Here is a 14,145-nt window from a genome sequence, read left to right as displayed (position 1 = left end):
TGCTGTGGTGAACACTGGGATACACGTGTCTTTTCAAATTATGGTGTGCTCTGGATATATGCCCAGGGAGTGGGCTTGCTGGATCACGTGGTAACTCTGTTTTGCTGGCCAGCAAGGTCATGGGGACGTGCTTGGCATCCATCCTCTGGTCCTGAGGGCTAGAAGGGCATTTGTGGTGGAGGCAGCCGCCAGGCCAATCACTGGCTTTGTGGACGTTCCCAGGCAGTGTGGGCTGCGACAGTGATGACTTCAGATGCCTGGACCCCAGCATCAGCTGCGTGTTCATGATCTTGGTGACCCCAGCAGAGCTTCTGGTACCCTGCCTTCCTCTGCTGGTCCAGATCCTCAGGCTTCTGGGAGGATCCTTGGGAGTCTGGTCTGAAGCCCCCCTTCTAGAGTCCCAGCAATTTAGAGAGGACCCAATTGCCCTAAATCCTAAATCCTTCTTCTACTTAAAATATCCAGAGTGAGGTCTCTTTCCTGCCTGAGCCCCATCAGACACAAAGGTCGGAGCAAAAATGAACACACTCAGAGCTGCGAGATTCTCACTGCTTGCAAAGCTGTTCTCCTGACCACAGATCCCCCTCATCCCTTCTTAGGAGAGCTCTTGTCTGCCCCACCACCAACCCCCGGAGGATTACCGGGGCTCATTTTCCTTTCTTTTCTTGTGCAATTATCTTTGCTGCTTGGAAGTTCTATTAAAAAGTAAACTTACATCCTGACTCATTCTCTAAGCCCCTGTTCAACCCCCCTTCTCCAGGCAGGCTTCCCTGATTGGCCAAGGTGTCTTTTCTCCTCTACTAAGTTGTCAATCCTAAAGGAAATCAGTCCTGAATATTCATTGGAAGGACTGGTGTTGAAGCTGAAACTCCAATACTTTGGCCACCTGATGTGAAGAGCTGACTCATTTGAAAAGACCCTGATGCTGGGAAAGATTGAAGATGGGAGAAGGGGACGACAGAGGATGAGATGGTTGGATGGCGTCACCAACTCGATGAACGGTGAGTTTGAACAAGCTCCGGGAGTTGGTGATGGACAGGGAGGCCTGGTGTGCTGCAGTCCATGGGGTTGCAAAGAGTCGGACGTGACTGAGCGACTGAACTGAACTGAACTGAAGTTTCTGGAAGGCACTCTCATGCTCAGGCCAATTTCTCACAGTGCTGGGAAGTGAGGAGGCTCTTGACAGGAAGCAGAATAAAACAGAAGAGTGGGTCTACTGATGTCTTAGAGGTTAAGTGCCCAGGGCTCTGTCTGCGAGCGGGTCTGAGGCTCGAGCGGAAGGAAACAGACTGATCAGTGTCATACCAGGGGTCCCTAGCGAGCTGACATGGGGGCCAGGCTGTCCAGCTCTGACATCCTTTTGATCCCAGGAGCCTAATGCAATTTGCTGAGCCTTGAAAGAAAAACCACTGCCTTTGGATCTCACCCAGGGAGCCTGTCCAGGATCCAAATAGGGTAGCCTCAGTGACACAGTAAAGGAGGGAACCAGAAATAGGGAGTTAGGGCAGTCTGAGTAGGGGAAGAGGGTCTGTCTGCTAGAGGAGGGGGCAGGCATCTGAGCGGGGAGGGACGGGGAGGAAGCAGAGGAAGGCATTTGGTTTTGCAGACATCTGTCAGCCCCTGTGAGCCGGATATTGATGTCCAGCCTGCGGTCCACGTGCCTTTGGCAGGTGACTTGCTTTGCCCGTGGAAGGGGATGTGATGTTTTCCAGGTATAAGCAGACCCATGAAGGTCCCCATGCGGTCTCCTCTGCACCTCTGTCACGAGACTAGCACATCCACAAGTAACCACTGATCCCAGAACTAGAGACCCAAACCCTGCCCAGGAGCCACGGCTAGGCAGTCCCAGCCAAGCCTGCCAGGACGCCCGCTGACTCAGAGACCCGGGAATGAGAAAGAATGCTTGCTGCCGGGAGCCAAGGCGCTCTGGGGCTGTGTGTTACTCAGCTCTAGAGCAGCAGACACTGCCTGACACACCGGGTCTGTGGGCATCAAAGTTGATGCTGTCCGCCCACGCCTTCTGGCTTCTGGGGAGTTAGCGAGCTTCCTAAACCATGAAGCCTAAAAAGCCGAAAGCCCTGCTGTCACTGTTATTGATGTCCTCAAATTCCTCCTTCCCTTTACAACCACAACGCAGCCTGTCTTCTCCCCTTTTTCTTTCCTGATAGTCACAAAAAAGAACCAAAGAAAATAACTGAGATTTCAGCTCCATTAATTTTTCAGGGCACCATAAATTAAAGAGCAATTGCAATGCAGTGGATTTCTGCAGGAAAATAAGTCTCTGTGATTGTGCTTTAGTCTAATTACATGGAAAGCTAAGTAGCGCTATTAATACCCCAAAGCACATGCTGTCCCAAAGGAGAGCACCCGGAGCAGAGGCAGCCCGCCAGGCCAGGGAATTTCAGGGACATCCTGAACTTCAGTCAGTCAGTGAGGACCAGGTCTTGACACAAGACTTGCTTTGGCCAGTGGTGTGTGAGTGGGTGTGATGTATTCCAGGCCAAAGCAGACACACTAACTTGAGGACCAGCAAGGAGGCCAGGTCCTGTAGACAGCCATGGCTCAGGCCAGGCAGGAAGTTTCATTTGAGGTCCCTGACCATGGTGGTCCCTACTGGTAGAAATTCATTCATTAAACTGCCATCAATCCATCTATATCATCCATCCACCCCCACGCATCCACCCATCCATCCATCCACCATCCACCCTCCCACCCACCTATCCATCCACCCACTCACCCATCATCCATCCACCCCCATGCATCCATCCTTCCATCCATCCACCATCCACCCTCCCACCCACCTATCCATCCATCCACCCATCCATCCATCCACCCACCCATCATCCATCCACCCCCATGCATCCATCCTTCCATCCATCCACCTATCCATACCTTCCATCTACCCATACCCCCACCCATCTAGCCACCCATCCACCCATCCATCCGCTGATCCATCCATCCATCCATCCACTCATCTACCCACCCACCATCCATCCACCCCTATGCATCCATCCTTCCATCCATCCACTTATCCATCCTTCCATCCATCGACTTGTCCATCCTCCCATAATCTATCCATCCACCCATCCACCATCCATCCACCCACCCATCCACCATCCATCCACCCCTATGCATCCATCCTTATATCCATCCACCTTCCATCTACCCCCACACCCACTCATCTATCCATTCATCCTCCCATCCATCCACCCATTCATCCACTCATCCATCCCCCTTCCTTCTATCCTTCATTCAATATTTCCAGCCAGGAACGTGAGATAAAATTGTGAAAGAAATGGCCAGGCATAGCCCCCCACCCCTCCAAAGAGCTGACCTCAAGTGTGTGTGTAAGGTACAGACAGTAATCAAATAATGACACAAATATTTAATCGGGCATTGTGACCCGTGCTGGGAGAGAGAGTCACTGGAATCTGGAAGAATGTGGAATGGTGAGTCCCAGGCAGGTCTGGGAGCACCCAAGGAAGCTTCTGAGCCAGATAGCTTCCATCTGCTCCAGACCCAGGCTCTGCCTTTTCCACCCTTTTCCAACCCTGGGAGCTGGCCTGTGTAGGCGGCATCCCCAGGCCCCTTCTCCCTGGCTTCTAGGGGGTTCAGCTCACAGGAGACTGAGGACAGGAGGAGAGAGACAGGTATCATGACTCCTGTTCTCCGACTGCCCAAACACACAGTTTCTCGGGGCTGAGTGACTCTCCCTGGGGCTAGCCTCCTCCTCAGCCCTTTTGTCACAGTGGGGCTCCAGGCCTCTTATCCGGCAAGGTGTTTGGCTGAAAAGTGAAAGTGAAAGTCGCTCGGTCATGTCTGACTCTTTGCGACCCCATGGACTATACAGTTTATGGGATTCTCCAGGCCAGAATACTGGAATGGGTAGCCTATCCCTTCTCCAGGGGATCTTCCTAACTCAGGGATGGAACCAGGGTCTCCTGCATTGCAGGCGGATTCTTTACCAACTGAGCACCCAGGGAAGGCTGGAAAGGTCCCTCAAAGTATCTCTGTCAGAATCCCTGGAAGCTGTGAAAGGGGCCAGATGGACAGAAAAAGGACTTTGCGGTCGATTCAGTGAAGATGCGTAGTTGGGAAGGGTGGTCTGGATTATCCAGGTGGGGCAGAGGGAACTCACACACACACACACACACACACACACACACGGCAACGTGAAGACGGAGCAGGAAGCGTTGAAGACGCTGCCTTTGAAGCTCAGTGTGACTCGTCACCAGCCACAGAATTCCAGAAGCTGGTGGAGGTGAGGGAGAGACCCCCCGGAGCCTCCAGGGGGAGAGTCACCCCACACACGCCCTGGCTTTGGCCTCCTGAAACTGATCTGGGGCCTTTGGCCGATACACTTCTGTTGTTTTAAGCTGTCAGGTCTGTGGTCGCTCCTTATGGTGTCTGCAGGAACCCGACCCAGGCCTTTCCTGCAGGCGGGCGGCCCCTCCTCCAGGGGCCCTCAGCCCGCCCCCTCCCAGCCCCGGGGTCTCCTACCGCACCCAGGCTGGCCCTGGAGAGAACCCCTCACCGCACACTCCTCAGTCACCCATGAAGGTGCCCTGGGCTCCTGCGGCCCTGCTGGACTGCCCGCAGAGGAGAGGACGCTGGTTTTAGGTCAGAAGGACAATTCCCTCTCCTGGTAAAGGTGGAAGAGGCTTCCAGGCGGAGGGAAGGGCATGGGGTGGGAGGGTGTGTGGAATGTTCTGGAAGTGGAGGGAGGCTCCACGGCTGGAGTGTGCTGGGGGGCAGACTGGAGGGTCTGTCAACCATCTCGTGAGCCTGTTGTATCTCACCTCCATCCCACCGGCTCTCACTTGAACCCATGAGCTTCCGAGGGGCACCTGACCACTCGGCCCTGGGGAGCAGCGGGTGATGGGGTCCCCGGCCTCAGCCCCAGGGAGCAGGGGGTGATGGGGTCCCCGACCCCAGCCCCAGGGAGCAGGGGGTGAGGAGGTTCCTAACCTCAGCCCCGGGGAGCAGGGGGTGATGGAGTCCCCAGCCCCAGCCCCAGCCCCAGGGAGCACGGGGTGATGGGGTCCTGGCCCCAGTCCTGGGGAGCCCTCCTGCAGCCCAGGGCTCCCAGGTCCTGGGTGATGGGAAGGCTCCCTGTCCTCCGGGCTTCCCCCGGGTGGCTCACCTTGCCCTCCTTGGTGTAGGCCAGCAACTTGTCCTCCTCCCGGGGGTGGAAGATGAGCGTCTCCACGGAGAAGGGGACGACCTGTTTCTGGAAGGTGGCGCCCTCGTCCGCGCTGAGGAACAGGCTCTGGTCCCGGTCGCTGAGCGAGGAGCTCACGAGGATGATCTGAAAAACACGGGTCAGGAGATGCGTCTGCACTCTTCCCGGCCGCTGCAACGGGCTCCCCGCAGCCCCCAGCGGCAACCGGCCCAGCCGACACTTGGCTCCAGACTTCCCGCCTGCAGAGCCCGCACGGCAGAGTCCTGCGGTTCGGAGCCCTGTTTGCGGTGCTTTGTTATAGCCGTCCCAGGACACTGACTTGTCTAGTGAGAGCTCTGCAAGGGCTGGGGCAGGGGGTGGGGAATGCCCGGAGGAGGCTTATTGTGAAGAGCACCGGGAGCAGGGGCCATGTGGGAGGCTGCCTCGTCCTAGCTGGAGGCTTCGGGGTGGAGTCGGAGCCCACCCTCCGTATTCTCCCCCTGACCTCAAGCCCAGCATTGGATCGCGCTGGAGATGACGGGAGATGCATATGGCTTAGAGTGGCCCCGACTCCACTCCGACGTGAAACTGATGGCAAGGCGCCCCCCGAGAGGACGAGGGGCACCTCCACCATGCGCACCCCCCAGCCCCCACCCCCTGAGGTCCCTTCACGTTTGCCTTCCCTCCGGGTTCCTCTTCTCACAGGTACAAGCCCTGCCGGACTGTGTGTAAGGATTGTCCCCCGTGTCACAGAAAGGTCAGGACAGGCCAGCCAAGGGTCAGAACAAGGCAGCCCTGGGGCCACTCGGCAGAATGATAGGGCCCTGCGGAGGGACACACGCGAGCTCCCCGTGCGGGGGAAGGTCAACCAGCCGAGGCTGAGTCAGGAGCACGAACGCACGGCGGGGGCTGGGAGCCACGTGGTCCAGCCCCCGCCCCCCAGCACCGTGACCCCGCCTCCTGCTCCATTCCCCCCGGCACGGGAGCCGGGGGGCTCTCCTATACACGGACCTTGTAGAACCTTCAGGGCTCTTCGCAGCCCCAGGAGATGCCGACTGCATTATGGGGGTCCCGGGACCCTCCTGACCGCCTCCCTCCCAGCCTTACATTGCGGCCTGGCCTTGCCTGGCAAGGTCCACATCCCCGCCCGTGCCCCTTTCCACCTGGGCGCACACCCTGGGGTGGCCTTCCTCCTCAGGCTGGTTGGCTCTCCTGCTGCAAGGCTGCTGGGGGCCCAGGACTTGTCCTCAACACTCTCACCCCATTTCATGGAAGAGGGCTCCTGCACGGGGACCGGAGCCCTGTCGGGTCAGGGGTACATCTGCGGAGGTCACTACTGATGCCCTCGCCTCCCCTCCCCACAGGGCCCGGGGGTTCCACACGCAGGATGAGTGAGTGAGTGAATGAATGAGGGAAGGAATGAATGAATGAGGGAAGGAATGAATGAATGAGGGAAGGAAGGAATGAATGAATGAGGGAGGGAAGGAATGAATGAGGGAAGGAATGAATGAGGGAATGAGGAATGAACTATGTGTCGGCGGAGCAGGGGGCTGGGCACACACACTCCGTCCCTGGATAATCCAGCTCAGATTCCATGTCTGTGTGACCAGTGCCTTCTGTGCTCCTTGTCTGTACAATGGGAAATGACAGGGTGAGCCCGCCACGGAGGGCTAATATGAACGCGACAGCCGGCCTGCGTTACGTTCCGCTTGGCGACTGTCCTGGTGCCGCTGTCCCCCCTGCTTGGCAGGTGGGGAGACTGAGGGCAGGCGAGCTCCTGTGGTCACAGAGCCACGCTGGGTAGGGCCAGGGTCAGTGGCGATTCCACACAGGGCGGGGTTTTAGCTGGGCTGGAGCTGGCAGCCTGCATTGGACTAGCCCGGCCCAAGATGAGCTCAGCTTTCCCTGGGAGGGAAAGTACAATGAGACGCCCCCGGAATGACTTTCCCAAACCCCGACATGCCTCTGGAAGACAACGAAGCACGTGGAGCATAAATCAACGAGCTGCACAAAACTCCTGTTTCTCGTGAACAGAGGATACACCAGTGTGTTCCTTTTTTCCAAGGAAACCTTCCTGGGCTCCTGGGTGAGGTCATTCACCTGCAGCAGAAAGCCTTCTGTGCCCCCAGCAAGCAGAGGGGCTTGGAGCCTGATTCCTTGGTGACTCTGATCCCTGAAAGGGGGACACATGTGCTCGGAGATGTCCTTCATGGTGTGGTTTACGTGCAGGAAAAATGGGAGGGGGTGGCGGAGATGGTCAGGGGAGCCGGAGAGCGTGTACAGATGTTTCCATGGTGTTTAGGGACAAGAAAACTAATGCACTCATACACAAAAAACAGGACCTTGCAAGCAAGCTCAGTTTCTGTGCATTTCCCTTTGACAAGACTGTAAGGACGTATATAAGAGTTTTGTTATGGTAGGTGTAGATAAGTAAGTGTGATTTTGTCAGCGGACAATGCATAGAAAGAAGGGTGGAAGGATTATTACTCAGCCATAAAAAAGAATGACACTTGCCATTTGTGACAACACGGATGGACTTGGAGGGCATTATGCTAAGTACAGTAAGTCGGACGGAGAAAGCAAATACTGTGTGATCTCACTTATATGTGGAATCTGAGAAGAAAAAGGAAAAAAAAAACCAACAAGCTCATAGATACAGAGAAGAGACTGGTGGTAGCAGAGGTGGGGGATTGGGGATGGGCAAAATGGGTGGGTGGGGTCGAAAGGTACAAACGCCCGGTTATAAGAAGCAGAAGCCCTGGGGAGGGACTGCAGCACGCTGAGAATAACCAACAAAACTCTACTGCACATTTGAAAGTTGCTAAGAGAGTAGATCTTAAAAGTTTCATCACACAAAGATTTCTGTAACTATGTAAGGTGACCAACATCGCCTAGAGTTGTTGCGGTTATCATTTCACAATGTGAACAAATTTTATTCTGTTGCACTTCTGAAACTAATATTGCTTGTCGGTTACAGCTCTGTTTTTTAAAAAAAGAGAAAGGAAAGAAACACAGGGGGTTATTAATAGTGGTTAGTCTTAAGCGGTGGGGTTAAGATGTTTTTAAAATTTGAAATAAACTTTTTAGCTTAGAATAGTTTGATATTTTTGAAGATTTTTTTTTGATGTGGACCATTTTTACAGTCTATGTTGAATTCGTTACAATATTGCTTCTGTTTTAGGCGTGTGGGGTCATCTTAGCTCCCCAACCAGGGATTGAACCTGCGCCCCCTACATCGGGAAAAGTTTTCAATTAGCAATAATCGCGCCTCGGATAAACCTCATTGGCTACGATACTGCCACTGCGCAAAGCTTGAGCCCCCTACATCGGAAGGCAAAGTCTTAACTGCTGGATGGCCAGGGAAGTCTCAAACAGTTTTAGATTGGTGGAAAAGTTGCAACGATAGTACAGGACATTCCCACACAGCACATACCCTGCTTCCTCTATTATTAACAGCCGACATCAGCATTATGTGTTTGTCACAATAAGGACCCAACATCGACACGTTGGTCGTATCTAAAGCGCACGCTACATTTCACCCGTTTTCCACTGATGTCTTTCTCTGTCCCTGTGCCAGCTTCCCACGTGACACTTAGTTGCCCCTTCTCCTCGGGCTCCTCTAGGCTGGGACACTTTCTCAGACTTCCCTTGTTGTTGATGACCTTGGCAGTTTTGAGGAGGTCTGGCTGGATATTTTGTAATTGTGTCTCCGTTTGGGTTCGTCTGCTCTTTTTCTCTTGCTGATGCTGGGGTTCTGGGTTTGAGGGAAAGAGCCGGGGAGTGGGGGAGGTTCTAGGTTCCCTGATCACAGGGGTAGGGACTTAACTCCTTTTGCTCCCTCCGGCATCCAGCACATGCCTGACCCCGAGCTGTGGGTCAGCCCAGGCCTGCAGGATTTTAACCTAAATCATGCAAGAATTTAGGTTGCCCAGGGTTTACGGGAGCAGAGCAGGGGACGAGCAGAGCAGGGGACGTCAGATCCAAGTGCAGAACAAAAGGAGGGCTTCGGGAGGAGGCGACGCCCAGATGAGCTTGGAAGAATGAACGGAAATTTGATCCAGACCTGAGGAAGGGGGTTCTCAGACAGAGAGACCAGCAGGACTGAAGACAAGCAGATGGGGGTCCCTGCTGAGACCGTTCATGTCCTCCTCCCACCTGTGTGTGCTGTTCCCTCTGGCTGGAACGCACAGCAGGACCGAGACGCCCCCCACCCCCGACCTCACCACTGACAATGAAGAATCAGATTTCCAGATTTTTTAAATGTCGCAAAATCCATGTGTGATAACATGAAAATTTTCGAAGTTTTTCTGAGCCCTGAGTTCTGGGCACCTTCAACAAAGCTGAATGTTTCTCATTTCTTATTCATGTGCCTGCTTTGAGGGTGCCCCCAGCATGAGTTCAGCTTATTTTTATGATGGGACATCCTCCTTCTTTTCCAGCGCTTCTCCAATACCTCTTCATCCGGCACAGCTAATTTCGAAGGTCACCTCCTCCAGGAAGACGTCCATGATATACATCCTCCAACAGAGTTTTTCTCATCCCTCCTCTGCCCCTTCCCCAGCATCTCATGTGTTCATTTGCTCCAGTCTAACATTCCTAGGGTTCTCTCTGTGAGTCTGCCTTTCCCTCCAGGCGGGGAGGCTGTGCAGCCTGGCAGGGCCCACTCCTCGTCCTTGCCATTCAGCCCAGAGGATGGGTGTTGGCCATTCCCACACAGAATGAGATCCCTGGGCACAAGGTTACCTCTTCATGACAGCCCTCAGTTACAGCTAAGGCCCTGTTCATGGTGTCACCCAGGCAGAAGGAAAAGGAACCTGAGGAAGTGATTCTGGCCAGGGGCCCAGCAATCTGGATCACGGGCTATTTTTGGCCTCAGAGTGGGACAAGCCAGGAAAGACGGGGGAAGAAGAAAGTGCTGACAAGGAAAAGATTATTGGAGCAAAGAAAACAAATCAATTAGCATCGTGCAGAGAGGAGGCTGGCAGATTGTTCCTCCAAATTGGGAACCAGACTATTTTCAATGGTGTACTTTCACTGCTTACTATTCTGGGGAAACATATGGTACCCGAGCAAGGTTCTGGGGGCCTGCAAGGCTGGATGCCTCAAAATCAGAGGCAGCTCAGTTAAAGGGAACTATCTGATAGATTCACTGGACTAACAGCCAGCCCATATGAAGCCTGAGTTTCAGGGTCTAATTTGCCAGGCCACGTACATGGGGCAAACATGGAGCCCCTTGTTCAAAGAGAATCAGGAATTTCAAGATGGGACCAGTAGAGCATCAGACCAAGCATGGATTCTCCTGAGATGGCCTGGGTCACACCCTCATGGAGTGGGCTCTTCCCAGAGCTATTCGGTTAATAAGCTCCAGAACCAGTGGTAGCAGCATCCTTGGAGACTGTCAGACTCACGGTGCCTTGGCCCCACTGGGACCTGCATTTTCACGGCCCCTGGTGAGTCCCAGGCACCCTCCCTTGGGTGGGGGGTGCTGCCTTAAGTCACAGGTCCTGCTCGTTTCGGCCCTGTGCCCAACTCCAAGCATGCTGGCGGACCTGGCCTCTGCTCCCTGCCAAGTGACAAGGAAATAACCAGCTGCATTAGAGCCCTGCTCTCAGCCTCCTACTCATCCCATCCACTGCGATGCTGCCCCGTAGGATGGAGGTACCCACGACAGCCCCGGAGTCCAGGGAGGCCACGCTGCTCATGGACACGGAGGCCACAGCAGAGGCCTGCCAGCACGGGGGCAGTGCAGGCTCTGGCGGCCTCACCCCTCCAGAGCCGGAGGTGGGGAGCTGGCCTCACCCCTCCAGAGCCGGAGGTGGGGAGCTGGCCTCACCCCTCCTTTGCTCCTGTAAGCTTTGCAACCTTGGGCAAATCACTCCACATCTCTGAGCCTGTTTCCTCCCCTGTCAGATGAAGATAGGACTCCCACGGCAGAGGTGACTGGAAGAGATAAAGGAAGCAAAGTGCATGACAGGCTGAGACGACAGTGGGTTTATTCTCGTGGCATTTTATTCTAAAGAAGCTGGGTTCACCAAGTATCTCCTTGGGTCAAGGCCCTGGAGCTGAGGCAGCTCAAAGGCGGTGCTGAGAAGGACGGTATAGAAAGCACATGGCAGGAAGCTCCAGGACAGATGCGGACAAAGGCCAACCAGCTGTCCCCAGGGTGACGAGCTCTTTCTCTAAGGCGTAGGGCCAGGGCATGTGGGTTTGACTGCCTCCCTAATTGTGTGCCCTGAGCTGCCCTTGCCCCAGCCCAGGCCTGGCCTGGGGTTGAGGGCTTCCTGCAGGTGGTGTCACCTGAGCTGGGTCTTGAAGGATGAATAGGAGTTCGCTAGGGGAACCAGTGGTGGTGGAGTTCAGGGGAACAGCACATTGATGCTGAGTGGGAATGACAGGACCCTTGTTTTGAAGAGAGTCACCTGCTTGGGGATTTGGTTTTTGGTCACATTATTGACATGTGCTTAATTGGATATGCTCCACCCACACCAAAGTAGCCTAGATGTCGGTGGGTCGGTTGACCAGATTTGCTCCCCTGCATAGGATTTGTGGCAGAAATGGAGTGAGGGGAGGCCTGACACTGGGCAGTGGGCACAGAGGAGGGGCCGTCCTGTGCAGGACACGAATACAAGCCACTGTGACGTGGAGTGGCAGGAGCTGCCGGGAAGCTGGCCTGCAGCACGGGTGTGGGCAGAGAGCTCCCTGTGGCCCGCTGCAGGCGAGGGGGCATGGGGCTGGGGTGCTTGTCTCCCTGAGGCTAAGTTCCCCAGGCCTGCAGCCTCTGTGCCTCCCCCAGAGCCCCTGTCTGTGTTAAAACAGATCGATTAGCTCTCTCCGCCAGGTGTTCTGGGTGGGAAGCCTGCACAGAGACTGGGCCTCGGAGGACTGAAAATTAACAACCCTTCTGTCATTTCCCTGCCAAGCCCGGCAGGTGTCCCCAGGGTCCTACTCGCATCTGGTTGGAGAGACGCAGGAAGTACTAAGCAGGGTAGCTCTGGGGCGGCACAGCAAGGGCAGGTGGGGGTGGTGTGAATCGCTGACTGCACTTCGCGGTCACTGCAGACCTGCTAAGCTTAGGTGCGATCATCCCCATTTCTCAGATGGGAAAGCTGAGGCCAGAGAGGCCTCGTGGGAGTTTGTACTGTCAGCCAGGTTTGCACCCAGCACTTCCCTGCATCATTCATCCACACCACATCACGACCAGTGATGTGACTGCGTCAGCCCAGAACGTGGAAACAACATGGGGCAACGGGCCTGGGAGCGTCTAGACAGATTCACTCCCCCGTCCCCCACCACCGCTCTAAAGACTATTAGGCATGGCTTCCAGACTGCAGGTCAGTCCTGAATTTGGGGGATTTCTGATCCCATAGACAGCAGAGGAAGACCGGGATGGTGGGGGAGGCAGGCTTTCCGTCCATCTTCATCTTTGTTTCCCCTGCTTGGCCCACCATTCTATTCTCTGAGGCCATTCACGCATCCATTCAGCTCTGTGTCAGACCGCAAGCTGGGAGATGAATGTCAGAGGAGCCTGGCCCCCAGGGAGACCATAGCAGACAAGAGAAGTTGCTGAATGATGTGAGCCGTGCACTGGGACAGGCGACCCTGAGAAGGGGCTGGAATGGAGGCGAGCTGTGTGCTCCCGGCAGGAGTGGGTCAGTGTTGGCCAAGTGCAGAGAGGTCCCCCAGGAAGGGCAGAATGTGCAAGATGCCGATGTGGGCCTCCCACGACCAGGTCAGGAGGTTTGCCTGAACCTGGCACCCTGGACACCCTTCTGGAACCCTTCAACATGGGCCTGCCCCTCCCTGCCTGCCCGGATCGTGTCCACCTGGCCTCCCACTCAGGCCTGCCCTGCCTGAGTCACCCCTGCATGAACCACGTGTGGTCCCACCTGCCAAGTCGCCTCCTCTGGTGCCCTGCTGGGCTTCCATTCCCCCATCTCCTCCAAAAGGTGGTGCCAACATCCCAGTCTGCCTTGCAGCGTAAACCCTAGCTCTGAAACCTTGAGTTAAAAAAGGAAAACAAACAGCAACCAGCAAGTGGTTCTCACCTCTGCCAGAGCTCTGGCTGGGTACGCCGCAGATCTTGGGTTTCCCCTCAGACTCTTTATCAAGGAGAAGACTTGTTTTTCATCTTCTCTTTACCAAGTGGAGCCCTCAGAGGCTTCCCTCCGCATCCCCGGGGATGGGGGTCCTCAGGAAATTACCTTCCTATTTAAAACCCAATCGTCCAGTGCATTCCTTGCCAGACAGATGCGCCCAGCTGGGGACACAGGAAATTGGGCTTTGACGCCTGGAGAGGCAGACAGTGGAGACAAACAAATACAGCAGCATCCGCCCCCTGGGTCTCAAATTAGAATCTGCGCAGAGCATCTTACATACGCCAGTGTGAGTCATCCTGAGAGAGAATAACTCTGCTACCCGGCGAGGAGAGCGCGCGGCTGAATGCCTCTCGCTGGGCTATTCAGCACGCACTCGGATTGCTACCCAGGGTGTTAGCAGAAAGTTACTCCACGTGACGGCTTTCAGTCTGGGGGGTGCTGAGAGAAAGCAGAGCCTGGCGGAGATGCCGCTCTGCTGGGTAACCTTGGGCTCGTCTCTCTCCTCACCTTCAACTCAGAAACAATCATCTGTTCTGGGCTGAGGTCCTGAATTAGGTGCCACGTGTGAAACTGTGGCAGAAATAGAAGGGCTCTTCATGGCTTTTGTGCTTTCTTAAACCAGAAAGTAGGAAGTGACAGGCAACTCGCTCCAGTATCCTTGGCTGGAGAATTCCCTGGACAGAGGAGCCAGGCTGGCTGCAGTCCGTGGGGTCGCAAAGAGCCAAACACGATGGAGCATGCAGGCAAACCAGAACGACCTATTCTTGAAGAAGTCACAGATCATCGGAACTTGTGCAAACACAGGTGTGTGGCGCTGCGTCCCTGCTTGAAGCCCTCAGGGCCTCTGCTGCCGGGGCTCCTGGGTCTGATGTTCACGACTCGCCCCAG

At 55.2% G+C, this 14,145-nt stretch overlaps 1 protein-coding gene across 1 annotated transcript in view; it reads right to left on the bottom strand.

Moving 5' to 3' along the window:
• Positions 1-14,145, bottom strand: part of SORCS2 (sortilin related VPS10 domain containing receptor 2) — a gene marked incomplete in the record, with an annotated part of 482,914 nt that overhangs the window by 74,163 nt on the left and 394,606 nt on the right. The window contains 1 exon segment of the mRNA XM_018049774.1: positions 5,144-5,308. Within this exon segment, the coding sequence (XP_017905263.1) occupies positions 5,144-5,308 (165 nt within the window).

Source organism: Capra hircus, chromosome 6 (assembly GCF_001704415.2).
Source record: "Capra hircus breed San Clemente chromosome 6, ASM170441v1, whole genome shotgun sequence".
Taxonomy (NCBI): Eukaryota; Metazoa; Chordata; class Mammalia; order Artiodactyla; family Bovidae; genus Capra; species Capra hircus.
This window is presented reverse-complemented; position numbering and strand designations above follow the sequence as displayed.